The sequence below is a fragment of the Agaricus bisporus genome, assembly GCF_000300575.1.
Source record: "Agaricus bisporus var. bisporus H97 unplaced genomic scaffold AGABI2scaffold_13, whole genome shotgun sequence".
In the NCBI taxonomy this organism is placed as follows: Eukaryota; Fungi; Basidiomycota; class Agaricomycetes; order Agaricales; family Agaricaceae; genus Agaricus; species Agaricus bisporus.
Genome location: NW_006267348.1, coordinates 824,088 through 847,574, shown reverse-complemented (window position 1 = coordinate 847,574; position 23,487 = coordinate 824,088). Strand labels below are relative to the sequence as shown.

General features: G+C 47.9%; 11 protein-coding genes across 11 annotated transcripts in view; 5 read left to right on the top strand and 6 right to left on the bottom strand.

Moving 5' to 3' along the window:
• Nucleotides 1-734: 734 nt before the first annotated feature.
• Nucleotides 735-4,358, top strand: AGABI2DRAFT_195675 (hypothetical protein). Its single transcript, XM_006456542.1, has 6 exons — nucleotides 735-1,002; nucleotides 1,112-1,600; nucleotides 1,660-2,201; nucleotides 2,253-2,418; nucleotides 2,470-2,852; nucleotides 2,901-4,358. The coding sequence occupies exons 1-6, from the start codon at nucleotides 820-822 to the stop codon at nucleotides 4,111-4,113; spliced, it is 2,976 nt and encodes a 991-aa protein (XP_006456605.1). The 5' UTR covers nucleotides 735-819; the 3' UTR covers nucleotides 4,114-4,358.
• Nucleotides 4,359-5,665: 1,307 nt separating this feature from the next.
• Nucleotides 5,666-8,795, top strand: AGABI2DRAFT_188502 (hypothetical protein). The gene is made up of 3 exons (XM_006456541.1): nucleotides 5,666-5,977; nucleotides 6,038-6,137; nucleotides 6,196-8,795. Exons 1-3 carry the CDS (start codon nucleotides 5,676-5,678, stop codon nucleotides 8,659-8,661), a joined length of 2,868 nt encoding a protein of 955 aa, XP_006456604.1. The 5' UTR covers nucleotides 5,666-5,675; the 3' UTR covers nucleotides 8,662-8,795.
• A 1,454-nt stretch (nucleotides 8,796-10,249) lies between these two features.
• On the top strand, nucleotides 10,250-10,939 carry AGABI2DRAFT_77834 (hypothetical protein; the record flags this gene model as incomplete). The annotated part of the gene is made up of 4 exons (XM_006456540.1): nucleotides 10,250-10,363; nucleotides 10,413-10,504; nucleotides 10,556-10,779; nucleotides 10,830-10,939. Coding segments are annotated over 4 exons (540 nt in total), but the record flags the coding sequence as incomplete, so codon positions are not given.
• Nucleotides 10,940-10,948: 9 nt separating this feature from the next.
• AGABI2DRAFT_139309 (hypothetical protein) lies at nucleotides 10,949-11,752 on the top strand. Its single transcript, XM_006456539.1, has 5 exons — nucleotides 10,949-11,251; nucleotides 11,300-11,368; nucleotides 11,418-11,478; nucleotides 11,539-11,552; nucleotides 11,606-11,752. Exons 1-5 carry the CDS (start codon nucleotides 10,972-10,974, stop codon nucleotides 11,671-11,673), a joined length of 492 nt encoding a protein of 163 aa, XP_006456602.1. The 5' UTR covers nucleotides 10,949-10,971; the 3' UTR covers nucleotides 11,674-11,752.
• On the bottom strand, nucleotides 11,744-12,255 carry AGABI2DRAFT_78040 (hypothetical protein; the record flags this gene model as incomplete). Its single annotated transcript, XM_006456538.1, is given in 2 exon segments — nucleotides 11,744-12,038; nucleotides 12,056-12,255. Coding segments are annotated over 2 exon segments (495 nt in total), but the record flags the coding sequence as incomplete, so codon positions are not given.
• Nucleotides 12,256-12,831: 576 nt separating this feature from the next.
• AGABI2DRAFT_139307 (hypothetical protein) lies at nucleotides 12,832-14,526 on the top strand. Its single transcript, XM_006456537.1, has 8 exons — nucleotides 12,832-12,953; nucleotides 13,004-13,142; nucleotides 13,192-13,381; nucleotides 13,428-13,500; nucleotides 13,551-14,086; nucleotides 14,146-14,239; nucleotides 14,287-14,359; nucleotides 14,425-14,526. The coding sequence occupies exons 1-5, from the start codon at nucleotides 12,841-12,843 to the stop codon at nucleotides 13,645-13,647; spliced, it is 612 nt and encodes a 203-aa protein (XP_006456600.1). The 5' UTR covers nucleotides 12,832-12,840; the 3' UTR covers nucleotides 13,648-14,086; nucleotides 14,146-14,239; nucleotides 14,287-14,359; nucleotides 14,425-14,526.
• AGABI2DRAFT_228657 (hypothetical protein) lies at nucleotides 13,551-14,508 on the bottom strand. Its single transcript, XM_006456602.1, has 4 exons — nucleotides 14,425-14,508; nucleotides 14,287-14,359; nucleotides 14,146-14,239; nucleotides 13,551-14,086 (listed from the first exon to the last, which is right to left on the bottom strand). Exons 1-4 carry the CDS (start codon nucleotides 14,458-14,460, stop codon nucleotides 13,675-13,677), a joined length of 615 nt encoding a protein of 204 aa, XP_006456665.1. The 5' UTR covers nucleotides 14,461-14,508; the 3' UTR covers nucleotides 13,551-13,674.
• Nucleotides 14,527-14,676: 150 nt separating the features above from the next.
• On the bottom strand, nucleotides 14,677-15,551 carry AGABI2DRAFT_122485 (hypothetical protein; the record flags this gene model as incomplete). Its single annotated transcript, XM_006456536.1, has 2 exons — nucleotides 14,677-15,471; nucleotides 15,525-15,551. The coding sequence occupies 2 exons, from the start codon at nucleotides 15,549-15,551 to the stop codon at nucleotides 14,677-14,679; spliced, it is 822 nt and encodes a 273-aa protein (XP_006456599.1).
• A 631-nt stretch (nucleotides 15,552-16,182) lies between these two features.
• On the bottom strand, nucleotides 16,183-16,624 carry AGABI2DRAFT_195667 (hypothetical protein). The gene has a single exon (XM_006456535.1). The coding sequence runs from the start codon at nucleotides 16,462-16,464 to the stop codon at nucleotides 16,222-16,224; it is 243 nt and encodes an 80-aa protein (XP_006456598.1). The 5' UTR covers nucleotides 16,465-16,624; the 3' UTR covers nucleotides 16,183-16,221.
• A 4,490-nt stretch (nucleotides 16,625-21,114) lies between these two features.
• On the bottom strand, nucleotides 21,115-22,133 carry AGABI2DRAFT_188493 (hypothetical protein; the record flags this gene model as incomplete). The annotated part of the gene is made up of 7 exons (XM_006456534.1): nucleotides 22,097-22,133; nucleotides 22,014-22,040; nucleotides 21,780-21,953; nucleotides 21,516-21,696; nucleotides 21,374-21,449; nucleotides 21,196-21,310; nucleotides 21,115-21,136 (listed from the first exon to the last, which is right to left on the bottom strand). The coding sequence occupies exons 1-7, from the start codon at nucleotides 22,114-22,116 to the stop codon at nucleotides 21,115-21,117; spliced, it is 615 nt and encodes a 204-aa protein (XP_006456597.1). The 5' UTR covers nucleotides 22,117-22,133.
• Nucleotides 22,134-22,390: 257 nt separating this feature from the next.
• AGABI2DRAFT_181164 (hypothetical protein) overlaps nucleotides 22,391-23,487 on the bottom strand; it is a 5,015-nt gene continuing 3,918 nt past the window's right edge. The window contains exons 9-10 of the mRNA XM_006456533.1: nucleotides 22,708-23,419; nucleotides 22,391-22,653 (exon numbers count right to left, since the gene is read on the bottom strand). Coding sequence (XP_006456596.1) covers nucleotides 22,549-22,653; nucleotides 22,708-23,419 — 817 coding nt within the window. The 3' untranslated portion in view covers nucleotides 22,391-22,548. The remainder of the gene's footprint in view (nucleotides 22,654-22,707; nucleotides 23,420-23,487) is intronic.

The window sequence follows — 23,487 nt, the reverse complement described above, 5'->3', positions numbered from 1 at the left end:
GTCCTCGACGTAATCTGAGGCGAGCTCTCAAGTGTTTGCGGCGATATATGGTGGGCAGCAGTGTATGGAGTTGATTCTACTGTCTTATTCATTTTCAGCTCGAATACGAGGAATCCTTCAGCATCTGTTCGCTACAGTTGTTTGGCTGCTTGCCCTGCATTATGTCTTATACGGGCTCTTCAAGGGAATTTATACTGGCCTGTATGGATGTACCTTTGCTAGGCATACGATCTATCAGAACGACGAGGGGATGGGTTTCCTGTGTTCCCCTGCCTATGCCTTCAATTGGCATACACCACCAGTATTCCGACCACGTCGTAGGGCCATTACCTGATGGAGCTGTACAGCCTGCTGGCAGACGGTGGATTATCCACGGAACAGGATGCGAAATTCGAAGCACACTTTTCCCTTTCGCATATCCTTTCTCTCTTCAGGGTCTCGTCGCCTCCAGTGGTTGTAAATGAGAGGTGCGCATACTTTCCCCCCTAATCTCACTAAAAAACGATGCTCATGTCTGTCTATTGTAGCTTTTGGAGACGCTAATAAATACTATTCCCCCTACAATGGTTTGTAGGTCTCTTTGTAGTTAACTTGCCCATCAGACAACATCTTCGAAATTCCCACGATTTTGAAGATGTTGTTTACGTTATAAACAACACCTTTTTTGATCAGAAGTCACCCGGGCCGAAATTGCTTTTCGGCGCAAAACCGACGCACTGGCCAGTTGCCGACGACAACAAGGGCAGCAGCATCACAATTTTCTCCGTCCCCACTCTAGTTTGAAATAATCCCTTTTTCTGCCTTTGAGCTCTCCATGATATGCCCCGCAACCACCTTCCGGGTGCCTCGACCCTCAGAAATCGCAACCGGGTTACCAACAAAACTCGCCTCAAGATCCACCATGGTAATCTCGACGCGGACGCCCTCCTCATCCCTGATGAAGACGAGGAGAAGCATCGCCTTACCAACCTCGTCGCTGGCGTCGACGCTGAGGATGCCAATGTGAGTCTGCGCTCCCCTTTTGCCCCCACGTTCCGCCACGTCAGCAATCGTCGTGGCTGTGCGTTCCGCGGTTCCGCTGACTAAACTGATCCCGTGACTCTTATATTAGGAACATCACCTCCAACAAGTTCTTTCCGCGGCTCACCGGACTAGCTCAGCCGTCGGCCGAGCCACAAAGGGCACCCACGAAAAGCCCGCGCCGACTGCGTACATTCCGACACCAGACTCTACTGGGGTCGTTGGTAATTACGAAGAGTATTATCCTACCAGCAAATGGAAAGATCCCGCGACGTATATCTGTACGTCACTGTCCGTTGAAGAGTCTGTCGTAGATGGCCTGTCCGGCGGCTTCACGTATTATATGGACGAACGCGACAAGGAGTGGCTAGACAAGAACAATGAAGAAGCAAGAGGTGAAGGGACAAGTATTCAGGGTGCCGTTTCTGTATCTGGCACTCGGACATCTGCGCGCAGTGCAAAAGCAAAAGGGAAAGAGCCTGATGTCTCGCAACCAGTGGTCATATCAGAAGACGAACTCGAGCTTGTAATGGGTTTATACGAGAAGATAACCCATGAGAAATACGAATTTTTGCACCATGTAGGTCATATCCTGTATTTGCTCGCTGTGCATATCCATAATTTGATGAATTCATTCAGGGTTGGGAAAATGGGATGTCATTCCCGGCGTTCTCAGACTACCAGGACACATTCTCAAACGATTTACCTGCATCAATATTCGCCACCTTCGTCGTACCATCTTGGATCCCTAAGCCCCCTCAGTTGCTACGGATAGCCCGAACCGTTTATTCCTACTGGAAAGAGCGGCGTGTTGAACGACATTGTCATCGCATCATACCTACTCTCAACGGCGATGAGTCTGATACCCTAAACGAGTCTTATATTTGTTTCCGACGACGCGAGATCAAAGCCGTTCGCAAGACTCGTGCATCGCAGGTTACATCGTCTGATAAGCTCGCGCGGCTGCAAGCAGAACTCTCGTATCCCTTGGAGCTTGCTAAGCTAGTTCTTAGCCGCGAGAATATCAAAAAAGATTTTGCACAGCAAGCACAGGAGGTTTGGGAAAAACGACTTGGTTTAGTTGACCTCAGACGTCTTCATCCCGCCGCTTTTGCTGATAAGGCGGACGAGGAGATACTGGTGGATAAGGAACGGCCAGTCAAGAAGCCCGAACCTGCAACGTACGTGGTTCCATTTTTCTATCCAACCAAGGTGTTAAAATAAACGTCTAGCCGAATTCCTGGTCTCAGGATTCCCACTCAAAATTCAACGGTATCAACGCCTAGGCAAGAGAACATTCTTCGGCCGAAGGAGCGTATCAGTGCCATCCGTGAGCAGATTGAAGCAACCCTTGCTCGTCAGAAGGAACAAGATCATCACTGGGAGGATCAAGTTGATGTGTGTTTTCTCTTTTTTTCCATATCTACACCGTTCTGATTATGTGTAAAGAACGCCTACCAACAAGCTCCCGTCCCTTTTGCCTCGAGATTATTCAAATATATTCCACCCTCAGAAGCACCTTCATGGCTGTTACCTGATAGTTCCGATGATGATCCTCCCCCGAGGCAAACGCGATCTGTTCGCTTACGCGTTGGTCGAGGTGGTCGGCGATTACTTGATCGCCGTGATTATGTTCCTCATCTGTTCAAACGCCACAAAAGGGACTCTGAGGTTGATGAATCCCAAATGGAATTAGATGGGGATGCTGAAGAGGTTGAAAGGCAGCGCCGTCTCGAGGAACAGTGGAGATTTGATCAGGACGATACTCCTACTTCTGGTCCTCAAGGCCCAGATGAACAGGATCGGATGCTTGTTGACGAATATCAGACTAAGTAGTGCTTGTTCCTCATTCAAAAGTTTCATTGCTGACAGTCTCCCAGGTATCTCCGTCATACCATGACCCTTCTCGCAGACACAGATCAACTTGCCTTGGTGACAGACAATGCTATACCCGTGGTTACAACTGATGGACGTCAGCTTATGTTCGCACCGTTCCGTCTAGGTTTGCCCCCATCGATCCAGCGTCGCGATGCGAATGGTAAAATACATTCTTTCTATCCCGCCCTCTCCCAATTCCTCACGCAGGCGGCGCCGGCCCACGCGGGACCACCTCAGCTTTCAGGACTCTCCAATATCGCGCCCGCTATCCAGCAGCAGCTTAAGAAGATGCCTCCACCAAATTCCCTTCCCCAGTTGCGAATATCATCTAATGGCGGAATGCGTAATGGCGTGAACGGTTTACAATCCTCAATCGCGCACACGTCTCCACCTCAGCCTGTCCCTGTCCCGCAGCATTCTCCAAATTCCGCCAATGGTGTTGCCAGCCGCCCCGCCATCTCAATGCCGCATGTTGATGTGGTCAAGACGGAGGTTCATCCCCCCTCAGCTTTGGCGAATGGTACACTTGTGCAGCCAACGGATTCGACACAGAGTACAGATTCTGCTCCTGCTAGTGTTTCTCCTGCTCGCCCCAAATCTCAAACGCAAGGGGTTAACGTGTCGCTTAATGCATTCCATGTACCAAACAATTATGCTGCAGCAGGTCTGACACCTGCGGCCTATCCTCAGATGCCAAATCAATCTTTGAAGACGGCCTTTGCAAATCTCTCGCATCTCCCGCAAACAGACTTCGCCGCGATTCAGAGCCAGCTGCAGCGAATGACTTATGTTCCAGTACTGGCGGGTACACCCGCCAACAATCTTCAGTTCAATGCGAATGCAAGTTTGAAGGTGAACGCGGCTCGACATATGCAATGGGCGGCATCAAATTCCCTTCAACGTCCAACGTCGGTAGTGAACGGGATGGATGGTGTCAATACTATCAATGGCGTGAACGGATTAAATGGGGTTCAGTCTAGTCCGCCGCCTCCCAGTCACGTTACTGCTACGCCGCCGACGACCAATGGATCACGCACCGCTATGCGTATCTCTTCCAATGGGATGTCACCCATGCCACAGCATACTCCTTCACCGATACCACACATATCTCAGTCGCAATCCCCTCCACGCTTGCCAATCACACCTACCATGACAATGGCCTCCCCGTCAGTTCAACAGCAACAGACTGTGGGTGGGTCACAGATCGGATACTGATCAGTCCATTTCAGTTCGATCTTCTCTTACGTCTTCGCCTTCGTGTCTTGTGATAACCTACCCATTACCCACCTGGCTTGTCAGCTTCGATTCGTTTACCTTTGGAGCATGAAATTTTTTCTCCTAGTTTGACACCCCTGTCAGTTTTTTCATTAGTACTCACACCTAAGTTACATCCGCAGTATGTTTTCAAGCTTTGTATTCTATCTTATCTCTCACCGCAATTTCAGTTTTTTTTTTTCCTTTCGAGTTTCGTCTTGGCCTTCCTTTATCCATTTTTATGTCGAAATGATTATTGGGATGTAATGATTAAGTTTTTTCTTTAGAACTTTTTTGTCTCTTAAGTTGATTATTGTTAATTTCGGGAATAAATGTTCGGCTGTGAACCGGCGTGTCTCAGGCCGTAATGACTTCATAGTGTTGAACTCAAGGATAATCGCTTTCGAGTTTGTAAGGAGTGGTGGATACCCTCGCACCCTGACGCGTAGCTTCCATTAGATCGATGATAGACAACGTTGAACCAACAAAAAAGAAAGGAAGAAAAAAAATCAATCAGATCACAACACAGGCGTCTCCATCTAAACCAGGGAATCGCACAAGGAGAAGGCGGTGAAGGAATTAATCTGAGGCCAAATATTGTATGCACGCGACTTTCTGTCGTTCACAACCGATGGCTTTCGAAACGCACTGGCACAAAGTTTCTGCATGATATAAGTCACCACAGCTCCCAGTACTAGCGGGCCGAGGGCGAACAAAATTGAAGAGAAACGGCAGCGGCAAGTAAGCAAGTATGGCGTTATAGCGTTGTCTCCAAGATCCGGCTAAATATACGAGATGAGATTACGGCGCCACTTTTGAGACCGAAACGCAACAGGAGACAAAAGGTGTCTCTAGGGAGACTACGGTGATGCCAAAGTTGACTAGCTCTGATAGATGTCAATGAAAGGAGCATGAAGATTGAACAGTCAATTTTTCGATGATAGGTGTGGATGACTCTTCGTAGGATCAAAAAATTCAGATACCGGAATATTCTAATCGCATTGGTACTCGGCTTGTCGAAACGGGAGATAATTTTCGAGTGCGGCCGCTGCGCAGTTATGATCGATCTGGATTTCGTTGAACTCGGCTAGCCTCTGGTTAGCCCGGCGGTCGGCAGCCTTTCCCAATATCATGGGAAGGCAAGCCGGACGAGTGTCATTAGGTGTCATTCCATTTGATGCCGCTTTGAAGACTTGCTCTTAATGCTTTATGTGACTACTGACCGGCTACTTGTGTTCAGAGAACGAATTCTCAGTCTCGTGTGCAGAATCATCGATGAAGCATAAGGCTCTCATCGCGAAAGGTCAGCAGATCAGCGCAGACCAGGTGCACATGGCCAGGAAAGCGTAAGGTTGTTGTTATCATGGAGAGTGCCCACTGCAAGTCCGAGCGGTTTGAATGCATAGGAATAACTTTTATTAATAGCCTGCACGTGGCGAGTGCGGGACGGAGCCATAACAAGTAATTCAGTGGTACGACATATATTCACTGCTTTCAGTCTCTACTCCTCTTACCCCTCTACCATGTCGTCGCCTGATGCAGACCTGCTCAGCACGGCTCAGTTCTCCTTCGTCGACTGCCATGGCCGCAAAATCTTCCTCAGAGGCGTAAACCTTTCAGGCTCGAGCAAATCTCCCCTGGACCAGCCATCTCATCTCCTCAGCCACTTTTGGGAAACCGCAGAAGCTGGAGGGGAGTCTTCCATTGGTCAACCACTAAATCTGGAAGATGGCTCAGCTGATGAACACCTCGCTCGACTGCGTGGTTGGGGTTTCAATCTCCTGCGTTTCCCGGTAACTTGGGAAGCGTTGGAACGTGCCGGGCCGTGAGTGTCTTATTCCTCTCTTTATATCTTTTCCCTCATCTCAAAATGTTGTATTTTCAGCAAAAAATACGATTATGAATATATGGATTATATTGTCCGGGTCTTGGTCAAATGCAAACAGTACGGCTTCCGCGTGTACATGGACCCGCACCAGGACACAGTCAGTTATCTCTCTATTCATTTTGCTCTATTTTCTGAGACATTCTTGTCATTCACAGTGGTCTCGTTTTTCTGGTGGCTCGGGAGCTCCCTTTTGGACGTTACCCGCGTGCGGTATCGACCCCTACCACATCTCTGCTACCCAAGCAGCACTGCTGCATTCCGAATATCCATTACCTCACAACGCCGACCCGTCAACTTTCCCCGCTATGATTTGGGGAACAAACTACGGCCGTCTTTTTTCACTCACCCTCTTCACCCTCTTCTTCGCTGGCCGAACATTCGCACCCAATTGTATCATTGACGATATGAACATTCAGGACTATCTGCAATCACACTACATCTCTGCTTTTGGTGAACTAGCAGACAGGATCCGACAGGCTGACGAAGAGGAAGGTACCGGCCTACGAGATGCATGCATCATTGGTTGGGATACTCTCAATGAACCGGCTGAAGGCCTCGTTTCCTGGGACGATCTGAACAAGCTCCCGATGAAACAGGGTACTACTCTAAAAAAAGGTACCACACCCACTCCGGCTCAGTCGCTTCGCCTCGGCATGGGTCAACCTCAGACCGTCGAGTGTTGGGATTTCGGCACTTTTGGACCGAGGCGTACCGGGACCGTTGACGTCAATCCTAAAGGAAGGAAAGTTTGGGCCGAAATAGACCAATGCAATGGTGGAGAATTGCCCGATGGTACACACCCTCGGTGGGGTTGGAAACGCGACATTTCGAAATGGCCTCTGGGCACTTGTGTATGGGCGTTGCATGGTGTTTGGGACATACAATCTGGCTACATGCTCCAACCAGATTATTTCAAATATCATCCTACTACGGGTATCGAAGTCGAGTTTATGACTGACTTTTGGCTACCGCATTTCAAAGCTTATGGAGAGCGAATACGATCATCCCATCCCAACGCCATCTTATTTGTTCAGCCCCCGGTATTCGCGCTACCGCCACGGGTGGATGAAGAAATTCTGAAAGGAAGGTGTGCGTACACAGGGCATTATTATGATGGTCTGACGCTTATAACCAAACATTGGAATTGGTTCAATGCGGATTCGTTGGGCGTCTTACGAGGCAAATATCGATACCCTCTACAAGCTGTAAAGATTGGTGAAAAAGCGATCCGGAAGAGCTTGATGGAGCAGATTGCGATGCTCAAAGACGATGCGAGACTTATCTCTACCCCATGTTCCTTGCTCCCTTCAACATCTCCACACAATCAATATCCCACCGTCATTGGGGAAATTGGTACTCCTTTCGACATGGATGACAAGCATGCTTATTTTGAATCCAAAGGCGATTACAAGAATCAAGAGAAGGCGTTAGATGCATCGCTTAACGCATGTGATGGGTCTAACAATGTTGCATATACGGTTTGGACCTACATTGCGAGAGGACATTCACATCAATGGGGAGATGCTTGGAATGGAGAGGACCTGAGTCTATGGAGTTGTGATGATATGCGGTGTACGTATGGCAACGGTGATGCCGGTGATGCCGGTTGTGGTGGTGTATCGAATGGAGTTGAGAGTGGGTTGAGGGCGAGAGCGAAGAGATGGAGTGGCAGTGAGAAGGCACGTGAGGCAGAAAGGAAGGCGAAGAGTGAAAGTCAAGCTAGGCTGCTTAGTGGTGGAGGAGGAAGGAGCACGGCTCTGCTGGAGAGTGCGAATGCCTCAATGTTGAGCCTTAATACGATCTCAACGAGAGGGACGAACTTAGTCCCTCCCCTTCCTGGTGCTGGTGACGAACAGGAACAACTGCCAACGGCACCGTCAATACTTCCTACGACATCAGAAACCTCAGAAACCTCAACAGCAACGATAATTTCACCATCTTCCTCTTCCCTCTTACTTTCGTCTGCATGTCATGACGATGATCCGTTTGACTTCCTGACGGATGGCGCGAGAGCTGTCCGAGCTTTCTGTCGCCCTAGACCGGTGAAGGTTTTAGGAGACGTGGTGGACACCAGATTTGACATTGGCAAAGCAGAATTCAAATGTGTTATTCGGGTTCCGCCCAGTACTTCAACTACGTCACGCGACGGACAAGACGAAATTACAACGGAGTTTTTTATACCCCTGGTACATTTTGCAAGTCACAAACTATTAGAAAATTCCAAAGTGAGGTGGTATGGAGATGTGAAGTCGAAGAAGGACAAGACGATGGAGATGGACCCACCGAAGGAGTACGGCTACAGAAGTGCTGAGGAGGACGAGATGGAGGAAGGTAGAGCCGTGAAGAAGAGAGTTTTGGAAGGAATCGAAAATCGCGAAGACCTTTTCGATATTGAAGTCAAAGTATCTCATGGACGATGGAATATCAAAGGTCAAACACTATACTGGTCATACAACCAGAATCTAGAGGTGGAAGAGGAAATGGTGATTGAGGTGAAGAGACGAGGAGGCGCTATCAAGGTTCGACAAGGAGGTTGGGTTGAAGTTCCGGATACGGCAAGCTTGAGAGAGCGGAAGAAGAGTTGGTTGTGCGATTGCACGGATGGGTGTATCATTATGTAGGTCAAGGCCAGGATACCTTTGAACTGTTGCGGCAACGACTCTTTTCTTTTGGCTTTCGGATGGACGATGTGTATTATTTCGGATCAACTGTATATTGGAGTATTATATTTACATATATATATTGCATGATAACGATACGGATGAGCAATTACTGAGCCAGCGATTGACGGGCTACCCTAGGCCACTTTTGCTACCCTACCACTAAGTCATTCAGTATTAGCCCGCCGCAGCCTAAACGTCGAATCTGACTTCTTTTCTTCCTTGCACATCGGCATTATAGAGCGTTGTCAAAACCAAAACCGACAGCAGCGTAAGCACTGGTACCTAAAGGAGCTGGTAGACGTGAGTTGAAAAGCACCGAGCGAAGTGGGAAGATATGTAAGATGTCGCGTTTAGTTTAGGAGGAAATGAAGAGAAGAGCCCTGGACATGCGCCCGCAGGTAGAGTTGCCATACAAGGTGTTAAGTCAACCTTGGCAAGTTCATAAGGAAGTGATCAAGTAAATTGAACCACTCGTCGGCCTGTCACCTAGAAGTCGGTGGGCCACAAAGAATATTCACCTCGCCATCCCGGGCATAAGAAAAACCATTCAACCCCCCGTACACGGCCATCCACACCCGAGATGTCATAGGAAGAATGCGGATCCCTCTTTCGAACCTTTTTGATTCATTAAAGACGATAAAAAAAGGAGGGTAAAAGAAGCCAATTCGAAAAAAAAAGGTCAGGCCACTTGTTCAAAACTAGAGTTGATTCGCCAATTTTACCGAATTGTGGGTCATCCGAAAATTCTTTTATTTTTTTTTTGGAAGAGACGAAGGACTCGGAAGGGCTTCTTATCGTACGCGTGGCGGGCATGCCATTTACGCTTTGGATTTGCGACTTCTTGCTAGGAAGGAAAGGGGGAAAAGGGGGATAATATTATCTCTATGTGCCGCGGGCCAAGATACGCGTCAGTCAATACTTGTGGCGTATCAAACGAGTTTGTTGTTTTGTCATTCGATCTTTCAAACTGGGTATGTAAATATGCAACGTCGCGGGAGTTTAGTTATCGGGGATGTGCTGAAGTTCTTGTAGAAGTTCGTTTTCGATTGATAGCTTCAAATGAGGTTGGTTCGAATGAATGAACCTGTCCATATGGAAAGGGTATCAAAAGACCTTGTTATATCCCAGTATCAATGATCGAGGGGCCAAGACGCGATTACCAGGAGGGAAGGGACTCACACGGGCATATTTAAGTGCGAAGGGACGCCAGGATAGTTGCACTATCCGTGAGCTCTGCTCTCCCCCCCTTTGAATCTCCTTGTTACGTATTTGGACCAAGAGTAACCACTAGTTTCCTCGTCCTCGCTTGTACGATGATGTATGTCAAGTTGCTTATTGGAATCGTGGTCGGTGTGGCGAGTATGGCCAATGCGGCGGCGGAGGCGTACACCAGAAATATTGATACTTGTGGATATATTCATCAAGTATTGAAAGTTTCTCAATCGTTGATTCCGGGTAAAAAAGTCAATGTCGGATTTATCGGTGAGTTTTTCACATATATGCAAGAAATTGGAAAAACTGATATATATGTGTCGATACATACACAGATGCGTGTCTCTGTCAGAATGATGTGTATAATTTCGTTTCGAGCGATCCCGTTGCTATGAAAGGTGTCCGACGCGCAGGAAAGTCATCCGTCATTTCTACTATCAAGACCATGGTGAGTCTTGAGTGGGATCACGAAAGAATGACCTACTGAGACCCATAAGATTAAAAATAATGGCCGAGTATGTCATTACCCCGACCACGCCATCGCCACCTGTACAAAAGGCAATCCTTGTAAATTCGACTGCAAAGACGGGTCAGTTTAGGGGAATATGTTGAGCAAACCACACCCTACTCACAGGTTTAGATACCAACCTTTTCCGAGGAACAACCCGACCCAATGTGTTTGCAACAAACCGTATATGGAATGTAACGGAAAATGCGGACAATATCAAGGATGTCCAAGTGGGAGACCTCATTATCGCCGGACTCGTGACTATCTATGTCCTGCTGAGATGAAGGCTTGTGGAACTTGGAATCGAGGTGCAAGATCATGGGAATGCATTGATACCGATAATGAATTAGAGAGTTGTACGTGTGCCAATGTGTTTGCGAGGTTACTGTTGCTAACTTTGTGCAAGGTGGTGGTTGCGTGATAGCGCTCCCTGGAGAAGAGGAAGGAGGAGAGGATTGTTCTAAGCGCGAGGGAAATGTGGGATGTGTCGAGGGTAGATGTGTGACTCTGTACTAGTTGTGACATCGTCTCATTCTTTCTGTTCAACGATGGCGAGCCTAGGGACACCCGTAAACACAGCGCTGTTTGTATACATCCTCTACTCCGTCCAACGCATCCTCTTTCCCAAATCCAAGTCTGGGCCCATTCCCAACGAATTCAAAGCCGGCTACTCATGGATGCCTAAATCACACCCTCCCTCCGTCCTCTTCAAGATTTACACTCCAAAGACACTTGAACCGTTCAATGGCCAGGATGGCAGGAGAATTCTGTTGGCTATTGATGGTACGGTGTATGATGTGACGAGTGGGAGAAATTTCTATGGCCCTAGTGAGTCGTGTTTCTCTTTCGGCAGTCATAGCTTTAATTGATGTGTAGACGGTATGTATGGCAATTTCGCGGGAAGAGACGCATCGAGGGGCATGGCCAAGCAGAGCTTTGATCCCGGTGAGCACTTTGTCGTTACCCTATATAACGCCCAGCTCAACCTCGACAGAAATGTTGACGCCAGTAGACCAACCCCTCGACTCGCTCCAGGACCTCAAACCAGATGAAATGTAACGCTCTCTTCCCCCCACTTTACACAAACCGAGAACTGATTGACTGTTCGACTCCAGTGACAATATGAAAGGTGATCATTATACAGGAAGTAATACACTAAGTTGCTCATCATTTACAAAACAGGCTGGATTGAGCATTTCTCCAACAAGTACATCATATGCGGCAAACTGGTCGAGAACGATGCTGTCTGAAAAAGCTACCACTTGGTTTGCAGTTTTAATTCCCCATCCTCCCGCTCCTCCTTCACCTCCGTCTCTGGCTCTACGACCCATTGTAGAAACCGTTGCGCATCCTTGTAAAGTTAATTAGAGATACCGAAAGTAATATTTGAAACGTTACCTGCGCGAGTTTCTCGGGCATGGACCTTCTCACACAGAACCTAGGGATCAACCCACCAAACTCTCCGCACAGAATCTTTCGCCACTCGATGATCCGCCCTCCTTCATATTCTTTGAGATGTTCGATAGAGACAAACCGGCCCTTGACACCCAAGTCCTCAAGGACCGCAAGGTTTTCGTCAGAGTCGTTCAAGTCGACAGGAATGTTGATGGCAATTCTATAGGTGTGTGTGACGTCAGAAAACGAACACGATGCTGTAGAACAACATGCCCTGTCCGAGTGCCGGGAACATTGGCAATCAACTTGAGGACCTGAAGCATAGCGCAGATGCGGGGCGACAGCGGTGATCCAAAGTCATAAGAGACAGACCAGATAGACCGCGAGCGCGAGATGGTCTTGATGTCGATGGCAGAGACGATCTCCGGGATATACCTGTGCCAAGAATTTGCCAAGTGAGGGATTTAATCAGAAAGAAAAGGGGAAAAAAAAAAGGGTTGTACTGTCGCTGGGACGGGATCCTATTTTTGCTCATTTTGTTCCAGAGGTGGGTGTACAGCGTCGGCGTCGGTTCGTGAATGTTCGTGTTCGGCGGCGGGTCAGTCTGCCACTCGTGTTTGGCACAGCACCAGAGCTGGTCCACGAGCGTGCCAGACGACCCAGACGAATTTATAGGGAGGGTGTGTGTACAGATCTGGGTGCCATTGTACAATTTACCGGGCTTCCAGAGGCGAGAGTCGGCAAGGATGGCGAGGGCCTCGGGGACGAGATTGTCGTTGAGGGGAAGATCTACAAGTGGATATACGAATTGAGTGTGATTGCACCATTTAGAGAATTATACTCGTCAGTTTGTAGGGTTGCAGCGACAATGCGCTCAGTGGAGGCACTCGGGAGCGGTGTCCGTGCGGATGCGACGAGGAACGCCTGGGACGCTGGTCGATGGCAGAGTCGGACTGCGAGGCCAACGACGAGCTCATGGTGGCACCGAGCAGAAATTGATCCACACTTTAAGGGTCCTCGCCATGCACACCGACATCGAGCTCCTCGCTCGCCACTGGTCCAACGAGCGCAACGCCCCCCACATCCTCCCCGCACAACACGACCTCCTCGCCGCCATCCTCGACCATCTCCGCAGGTACCTTTTTCTCGATTATATCCTTCATATACTCATCGACCCCCCCACAGACAGTCAGATGCCGTCCAACTCCTCAGAGGCGACCCCTCCCTCTCCGACGACGAGCACCTCAGGATCACCCTCGTCCAACTCGACATTGAACGCGTCAAGTTTATCGTCCGATCGTACGTCCGCACCCGGCTCTACAAAGTACGCCCACAAGTTGATCATAATAACCCCTTTCTCACTTTTTCAGCAGATAGAGAAATACGCGCGGTATATCACGGCGAATGCGGATATCCAGACGCGCCTCACCGCTGCAGAGCGCGAGCACGCCAGTCGACACGCTGACCTTACAGACCGGCATTTCAACTACAGCGTCCTCCAGAGTCTACCAGAGCCCCAGAGGCATCTCGACGACGAGACGCCATACTACATGCCCCCCATGAGTTCGTCTTTTTTCATTTTCATCTTTCCTTTTAACAACGTACGCAGTGAGCTCTCCGGACGTCACTCGACCGGTGTTTGTGCATGCGCTCGAGGACTGTCCCCCCGTTGTTCTGCCCGAGTACGCCCTCTCTCTCTCTCGTTTTTGACTCTAGACTCATGTTCATATAGCGGTACACGGCATGAGATGCTCAAGGGCCACATCTCGCTCACCCACTATTCCGTCGTAGAACATCTCGTTGCCCGAGGCGAAGCCGAGCTCGTGTAATATAATAGCACCCTGTACATACAACAATTATTCATCCCAATCCTCATCGTCCTCCTCAGGACTCTTTCGTCTCGGAGCAGCCTCCTCCTCATCATAGTCATCCATATTCATATCTCCTTCTGCATCCCTCCTCTGTAGTAACATCGGAGGTTCCACCTCCACCTCTGTCTTCTTTCCCATCTCAACTTCCTCTCCTTCAACCGGGGGTTTCTTTCTTCTCCGTCGCTTCGGCGCTGCTGTTGTTGTTGTAGTACCACCTTCCCCCGACTCAACAGCTGCTGCTGCTGCTGCTGCTGTTGGTTTTTTCGACTTGCGTTTCTTCTTTCCTTCAGCATTTTCAGCTTCTAAATCAATAGTTCCACCTGCACTTGGATCTGGTACAGCTTCAACGATTTCTTTAAGAAAATCGAGTGTCTCAGTCGTGTCAACCGCGTGTTTGCTTTTTTTTTTATACATGATGGGATGAGAAAAAATGAGAAAAGCGAAAGAAAGACATACAGGTGATATGCTTCAACTTTCTTTGACCCTCGGTCTGTTGTCACTTTTGTAGACTCTTCGATAAGTAAGCCAAGGAATAGTTCTAGCGCTTTCGCTAAGACAAATGAGCAACCTTCCAATAAGAGAGAGAGAGACGCATACAAATGACAATCGGCGTCGCCTGCGCAACTTTTCCTACTTCCTCATCCTTCTGCATAATCTTCTTTATTCGCGCCTACAAACACAAAAAAAAAGTCAAATTTGACGAATACTACACATAAAAAAAAGCATGATATGTACGACTGGGAATTTCGTTTGTTTATTCTTGTTCTTCATGGTTTGGACGGGAGTTGGTGTGTTAGTTAGTTGCTGAATCTGATCATGAGTGGGAAACCAACAGCAATTACTTTATGTATAGTATATTTAGCTCTTAACATCACAATTTGAAATCACAAACCTCGGTCCCATCCCTATTCAGCACAGCCACGGCGGAAAGAAAGAGGCCGGGATTAATGGGACAGTCCGCAACCCTCAATCCCTGCTATTTCATTACTACATAGGGTACTTTTCTAAAAACGTCTTCGAAGCTTCATACGCAGCCTCCGCCTCATCCGAGAATCTATGCTCATCTCTCCAATAAAGCAACCAATCCGCATGTGAACCAATTGTCGGCCGTCGCATAACATGTACCTGAAAAGACGAAGGTAACCAACCACTATCTTCCCAATCAATGATCTCAGAAACATGACCATCCTTGACAAGGACATTATACATCCGCAAATCGGTATGCACGAAACGTATTGGATCCGCGAGGAGAGCGTCTCTGACAGTACTCCCAACATCCTCAACAAACGTGTCAATAGCGCCAAAGTAACCAGCACAATAGGCCCAGAGGTCCAAAATGGATGGAAATGGACCGATTCGCGTTTCGAAAAAGTCTTGAGGATCGGGTAGTTCATGACCTGCAGTAGTCATCATCACTTGTCCAGCAATATCATCCGGTTGGCGCAATGTCTGAATTTGTTCGATTACTGCGAAAACTTCTGATAAAATCATCCTGAGCTGCTGGGGAGTAGTATCCTGAAGCACGAGGACATCCCCAGGCATCCGAGTCATAATGGTATATGTAAAACCCTCTTCCATGAATGAGTATATGAGACGTGGAATGGGTAAAGGCAGTCCAGTAGCGTTCAAAAATTTCAAAGCATCGGCTTCAGTGCTTCTCACGCGAGCGGAGACCTTCACAATCCAGGGAATGCCAAAACGGAAGAGTCGGATTTTGTGTGAATCGGAAGTAGGTCGAGTAACGAGATTTAACAATCCTCGACGAAGCGTTCTCCCGAGTACCTGCGTATTCACATGATGAGACCAGGCCGTACATGACCCAGTGAAGCACGCACCGATGTCCAGTGCCAGAGGAAGAGCATGGCGGCGTGAATTGGACCCTGGTGACAAGCACCAAGTTACCTTGATTGATGGCTCACAGTCACGTCCGCGTCAAGTCTATGCACTTAACATCTGAAAAGAAATGAAACAAAAGATTTGCGAAGGATTTGCCTGCCAATCAGCAACTATAAATATAGACCTACAAAGTGTCTAAACTTAAAAAAAGCCCAGTTCCGTCGCCGATGCAAATTATGTATTTCTTATCACCAAGAAAATATACCAGCAACAAAAAAAAGACATAAAAAAAAGTAGCAGGCAGTATACATTTAAAGGTGGTATCTATCCCAAAAGAAAAGAAAAAAAAGCGGAAGCCTGTTTACTCAGAGAACAAGATAAAGTTGATAAGGATAAAGGAACGAGTTGTGAATAACAAAACGAGAGGGAGAAGAATTTATATATATATCTATCTACAAATATGCCACATATTTTGGAAAAGGGAAAGCAAATTATATACAAAGAAATGAGCAAAACGAGTGACGAGTGAGATTCTTAACGATAGACAAAAGAACGGAAAACACCAGGACTCCCAAAAGAATGACAAAGCATATGAACCAGAAAACTCAGGAGAAAAAAACCCATTCAAAAGAATAATAACAAATAAGGACCGTCGTGAAAAAAATAGGTGAGCAAAAAAGAAAAAAAAGGACGTTTCTACCGCCCCGGGCCAGCAGGGAAAACTTTCCTAGCACCAGTGCCAACGGTCTTCTTCAAGTCAAACTCTTCATACTCCCTCTTCGCCTTCTCAGAAGCAACACGTCTACTCTCCGCCACAAATTCTTCAGGCAACTTCGGTACAGGTGGCACAGCCGGTACGCGTTCACCACGTTCATTCAACATCTCTTCAACATGTTGAAGGAACCTTTGTCGCGCTTCACCACTCCTCTCTGTGTCCATAAAACTTGCACGAGAATAGATGCTCCCGCTCCATCGACTATTCCGACTTTTTCCGCCGGTACCATTATTTCCGCCACTACTGTGACCATGTGCACTAGAATCTTCATCCGAGGCGTAAAGTGTTGATCTGCGTTTACGCGAATTTCGAGGAAGTTCATCATCGGGATAATACGAAGCATCCTCTTCATAACCATACTCTCCTTCATCCCCATACTCCCTATTATCATATCCATTCATCCCCGGCGCGTAGTCATCAGGACGAGCATAATACTCCTCAAGCGCAAAACTATCATATCGCTCACTTCTCACTCTTCCATCACCACCACTAGGAACGGTTAACCCGGAAGAGAGTATCTGTTGCGGCGCTTCAACACGACGCCCAGGAGAAACACCCCCACCATTACTGGCTTTCGCAAACGCTTCAAAACTCCCTCTCCTAGCAATAACATTATCGTCCAATTTCTTCTTCGATCCATCATCAATCCTCGACTCCCTAAACCTCGAAATCACCTCTCTAACACCATCCATAAAATCTTCATCAGTCTCTTCCTCTGGCTGTACACCGCCACTACCACCACTCCCACTTCTATTAATATGATGACGCTGCGCAGCCAAAAGAGAAGAATTCGACGAAGACGTATCTTCCCAACCCGATTGCGGCGAAGCGACGCGATAGTTCACCGAGAGATTAACATTGCTGTTACCCTGTGAAGGAGTGAGGGGTCTGTGTAGATTGACAGGTTCCACAGGGAACGGCGATTCTCGACCTCTAACGCTCGCGCCTCTACCAAGACCAGGCTCATTGATGATTGGAATATTCACGCCAGCATTCGGTGACGCTTCACCGTTTCCAGTATTAGCGGCAGAAGAAGATGCAGCAGTAAACAATCCGCCCGTCAAACTCAGTTGCCTCCGCACTTTTGCTCTCAACGCGCTCCCAGCCGCAGCTGAACTATGATTGAAACTCGTCGGAGGTGGCGGCCTTCCATCAGCAGGACCATTCCCATTCACAGGAGTCGAGTCACCATGAGATGAAGTCATCAACAAAGGTGAAGGTAAAGGTGATCCAGTCGTCACGGCAATACCCACATTGACAGTCAATTCTCCAACCGACGACCCTGAGCTCCCATTGCCGATAAAATGACCAGGTTGCAGAGACGATGATACACTATCACCGTTCGGAACACTGGGCAAAGGAGTCATAGGAGGTGGAGTAGCTGGTGGAATATCGTGATGAACGAAGACATTAGGTGGGCTGGGTAAGGGAGACAACTGTGTTGAACGGCGTTTCTTCGAACGAGGAAACGTGGTCGATACAGGCGAAGGCGAGCGATCCATCGGTATGGGAGTGACATGACCGATAGGAAAAGCTGCATCTGATCGGAGAGTAGTCAATGACAGTTGCCTCGACAGTCCAAGAGTGTGAGTTTGAGTTTGAGATGCGCGCCTCGATAAGGCATTTTGTTGTGTCTGGAACTGTGAACCAGAGACGGGTGGATGTGAAGTTTCCATGATAGGGCTTGTAGGTCGCACTGTGCGCTGGGGCATACTGCTGACATTTGATTGTATTGACGATTGCACCGACGACATACTCGTAGCAGAGGGTGGAGGAATCGGAAAAGTTTCCGGTACGTCTTGACCTGCACGGGTCAATGGTAGCGAGATCATTGGTTTATGCTTGGTTTTCATTTTCTCCTTTTCCTCCCGAAGCCTTTCCTTCTCCCTCTCCTTCTCTTCCCTTATTCTCTCTTTCTCGCGTTTCTTGTCCTCTTTCTCCCGCTTCCTCTCCCTATCTCTCGCCTGACTATCACCACTGGACGAACTATTCCTAGTTGGCGTTCCGTTGAAGAACGGTAAGATTCGCCTCTTACTAGGTGTCTGGGGCATCCCACCAGGTAACATTGGCGATGGCAACGGGGATGGCACAGCATTCCCACTTGAAGCGGAAGTAGCGGTAGAAGGACGAGTGATAGCTGAATTTGATGCTTGGCGGCTGAGTATAGGTGGTAATGAAACGGGAGATGTCGGAACGTTGGATTGAGATGTTGAGACGGAGGTAGCAACAGAGGTCCTCCCTGGACCAGTAGACTGCTCGGTAGAAGTTGAATTTGACCTGGATGCTACGGGTGGGGAAGGGTACGACACCGGGGGAGCGGGATTAGGGTAGAGTTGCTGCGGCATCGAAGCAGCCGTCGAAGTTTGGGAAAGCATCGACCTAGATTCCATGGGGGGCGGTGAAAGTGCATCCCTTGTCCGGGAAGGAGGAGATGCAGTGGAGAACATTTCACCAGTCAACCCAAGGTCCAAGTCAATTCCCAAGCCGACAGGCCGACTCCCGGTGGTAGTCGCCTGCGGTCCGTTGGATCCCAGAGCGATCATCGGAGCCCCAGTCGATTTGTTCAAGGTCGTAGCATATCTCTCAGCGATTGGCAATGGCCTCGCATTTGGTACTGGCTCGGACGCTGAAAATGGCGATATTTCCGTCCTCAGGTCTCCTTTAGACGACTTCTTCCCGAGTTTGAAAAAACTCTTTGATTTTTTGACCTCCTTGTCATCCTCTTCGATTTTTTTCTTACCCCATTTCTTCTTCTTTTCTTTCCGGCTAGCATCCGTTTCATAGCCCCAAGCTTCAGGCGAGGGGGCGGCACCACCTTTTCCAGACTTTTTCAAGCCTATTGACTCCGAGGGAATGACAGTGGGAGCCGGTGGCTCTGCGTGGGTGGGAAGGGCGGGTACGAGCGGGACATCTTTAAACTTGTCCTTCTTGCCCTTCTTATCCTTTTTCCGCTTGACGTCTCCGAGAGTACTAGCCTCACTCTCATAACCATCTTTAAGGTTGCTTCTCTTTTTCTTAAGCTTTGAAGGAGTGGAGGGCCTCGGAGGAACATCGGCGGGAGTAGTTATGTGAGGAATGAGTGTGTGAGATTCGGAAGACAAAGCGAAAGGAACGGGTTCAGATTGGGGAAAGTGGACGTGCTGAATGCCAGGGTTGGTGGAATGGTTCTGAGACGACGAAGGAGTGAGTGGATATCGCGATGATAAAGGAGACTCTTGTGAAAGTGTCAAGTCTGGGGTAGGTGATGGATCCTAATATGTCATTGTTAGCGCTCAAGTTAAAAAGACAGGCGTGATAAGATCAAAATAGAAAACGGAAGCAAAACGGCTATATCAAAAAGGAGGAATTCTAGCAACAAACAACAGGAGAGCCTATCACATATCACGACAAGTATGCTCCCAGTCGGACGCGAAAAAAATAGCGAAGAAGAAAGTGTGTGGAGTTGTTTGCTCGTTCTACATTCTGCAACTCCAAACAAGGAACAAGAGCCTTGAAACGAAGAATAGCAGATCGACAGCACGCCAGCAGATGAGAAGGACATGGCGGGAAGATGATGGATGGAAAAAGAGTTGAGGCTCAATGCGGGACGTGTTTTCAGCATGGACCTAGCAGGCATGCCAAGAAAGAATATAGGGGAGACTCGCCTCGTCCTCTTCTTTGAGTGTGTTGTTGAACATCCAGTCCGCAACTGCCGTGTTGTCTGCGATTCCGAGCTGAAGAGCCGCGTCGAGAACGGAAGCTCTGAGGGCGTTCGATTCTCTGGCAACGGGCTGGGATGGCTGTTTGTAGGGACGGAGCCGGGGGCGGGCGGCTTGGGGGGCGTCGAGATTTGGATAGGACATGGTGGCGGAAAGAAGAGAAAAGCGCGCTGCGCCCCGAGGAGGAGAAGGAAAGACAAAGCGTGAAAAGAATTCAGTGGGAGGGCAGGAACAGCACACGTGACCCGAGAAGACCACCCGTTTTCATTTTGTCCGCCATAGCAACCCATCCCTCAAATCTCTCCACGAGCCGAGTCTTAACATGTCCCGGCTCCACACCCTTTAATTCCACATTTCCAATGCAGCCTCGTCGACATCGACGCGTTGTTAAGCCACAAACAGCCTCTTTTGAGCGTGAATGTTCGTTGCCATGCGAAACCGAACAGTGTCATAGGCACATACACACGCCTACATCATTACAGTTTGTATGCCACCGACCCTCACCATACATTTCTCAATATACCGGATCAATCATGTTCGGAGTTTACTGCTTTGCAGCGATCGACTACCTGGGGCACAAACGCATCTACTACAAAACACTTTTGAAGTTCAGCCAATTTACTATGACGCGTGATGAAACAGCCGAGAGTGACATACTCAACACCTTAGTCCATCACTGATGCAAGCTATGAACACATATACTGATACTCGGACCTAAACAAGTCATAAAGTATACACCAACGTAAGCTCGTCAAAAACAAACCTTCGGTTTCCCGAAAAGACGATAAATTCTTGTCACCCACACGTACAGCGAGAAAAATCTCAGTCAGATCGCAAGAATCGTTACCTTGAAGAAAGCCACTTGGAAACGACCAATCGGATGTTTCACTGACTGTATTAAGCAGGCTACATACCCTAGTCGGCCTAGTAACCGTTACATCAAACAACATTCTGCCTCCATCTCGTATATATATGTGCTGTAAGCATGGAGCATACATACAGCAAATACCAATTCACAGCTCTGCCAAAAACAAACACAGACACCCAATTATCTATTATTCACACTCAATAACTACAACAACAGAATAACAGCAATGCAGCAAGTAGCAAAGAGAACTATTGGTAAATGAAATTGTACCTAAAAAAACACCCAAAAATTATCAGCAAATTCCTCAATTCACGTCAAAAAAAACATACCGTGAAAGCAAATGAGGTATAGCTGAAAGCTGGGGTCCATAACGAGCCGCATTATCATACAACTCAAACAGTGGTATAGCCAACAATTTCATATTCTTCGGCACAGCAAGCACCTCTAAAAAAAACAAGCAAATTCATCAACGCCATAATCGCATGCTCACAATCGTCAAAAACGTACTTTTTTCAGGCATCTGCACCAAAAACAGTTTCTTACACTCTTTCGGTTTCGTAATATGCGCCGGAACAAAAGGATACTAAAAAGCACAAACCGTTCACTTAGATAAACCCACCCAAAAAAAGAAAGAAAGACAGAAACGCACCATAAAAGTTTCGAAATTCGGTCTCCACCACTGCGCCAAACAATCCCCAATCTCCCACTCATTATCAACTCCATGTGTACTATCAAACTGTTGAGAATGAGAAGGAGGTGCCAAACGGTCATCTAATCGTTTCTTCAACCCTTCTATCTCATCTTCTCCCGGCTTGAGATAATCGCCTGGTCTAATATATACACATTGAGTAAACATATGCGCGTCAAAAAACACGAAAAAAAAATAAATTCAGAATACAGCAGAGAAACTCACAGTTTAAAGAAAGCATTGGCGATTTGTAGCATCAAAATGTGGGGGTGACCATGATCATGCACGACAAGAACTCCTTCAACCGTACGACGCATTCCATAATCTTCATAATTGTTCTGTAAACGTTGAAGACGAGCAGAAACGGAAGGATCTTCCTCAGGTTGAGCCTCCTTGGTACTAGTAGCAATAATCCCGGTCGCTCAGTATCTGGTATTCAACAAACGAGTGTCATTGTACCTGAATGTAAAGTTGGACAACGGGTACCTGGTCTCGAGTCAGCCTAACACGCGTAAAAATGATCAGGGATGGAGAGGACATACAGCGCGATGGTATTTGACATTGCTCAGCAGACGTTGTGGACGCCCAACAGCCATGCACATCTAAAAATGGTGACGCGTTGATTTATAAGCAGACAGCCATCAGTAACTCTGTCGAGATTTCCGGGAACTCATCACATTCGTATTCATGACTATCGTATATAAAAAACACCAGGAGGGTTATAAAGAGAGAAAGAGAGAAGATTAATATGTCGAAGGAATTGAAAAGAGAGAGGTGTGAGAGAGTAAAAAAACGGAGCACGAACGGCTCCTCTTAAAGAAAACCCGGCTTGTGAGTAGCAACTAATCCAAAGCATTGTATGTAATTCAAAGGAGGAAGCAGCGTAAAAGGAAATTGGGGCGTAGTCAGAGAACGCGAAGAGAGGGGAAAAAAGTGAGAAACCATAAGCGCATTCCACCAGGAAAAGAGAAATTAATAAAAAATACACCACATGTCATAACTTCAATTCCGTTAACACCCTCCTGGCAAGCATCTGGTACTGCCAACCATCCCCACCCGCTCTCCTAAACTGTATTCCATGTAATGGTAGCCATGGTACCTAGATCATCACAAAATTAATTAATATTCCAATATAAAACAACTCGAGACGAACCTTGACAACATTAATCTCAAACCTCACACTCAACTGATTCTTCGCAATCGAATCAAACACATCCCTTCCAACTTCACCAGAAGGCAACGGACTTGGGCTTCTTGGCGGCGCAATACTGCCCGTGGCCGAGGTCATCGTAGCAAAATCTCTCGGAATCGGTGGGAGTACTTTCGACTTGTTCGACACGGGTGAATATGACCTTTGGTCACTTCCCTGTTGGGGTTGAGGTTGTTGCAAGTGTTGCATCTGTTGTTGCTGAGAAGGGTCTGTCCCAACCACGGTATGATGGGACGAAACATTGAAGAAGGATGAGCTTCCACTGCTAGGCGTAGCAGTCAAACCCGTAGCACCACTCGGCCGTCCTTGCGCTTGAGTCTGGGGCACATCGATACTCGGCGCCTGAGCTTTTTCCTCCGCCTCCTTCTTCTCTTTATCCTTCCCTTTATGACTCCTCATCCCAAAGCTCAACTTGCTCGCCTTCTTCACAATCGACGGTCTATGTGACGAAGGTGGACTATATCCATACCCTTGCTGCTCTCCTCCGCTCCCTTGTTGAGCATGTCCCGCCCGATTTGTCGCTGATTCTGCCACACTTGCGACATCAATCGAAGGTGAGTGTATACACTCGAACCCGGTCTTCACCTCTCGATACTGAACTTGCATCCTATCCAACACGCGTCTGATATCCGCCTTGATGACATATGGCGATTTACTAGACGTAGTCGCAACACTGAAAAGCCCTTTCAGATACACCGTCTTGTGCTCCTTCTCATTATCCGT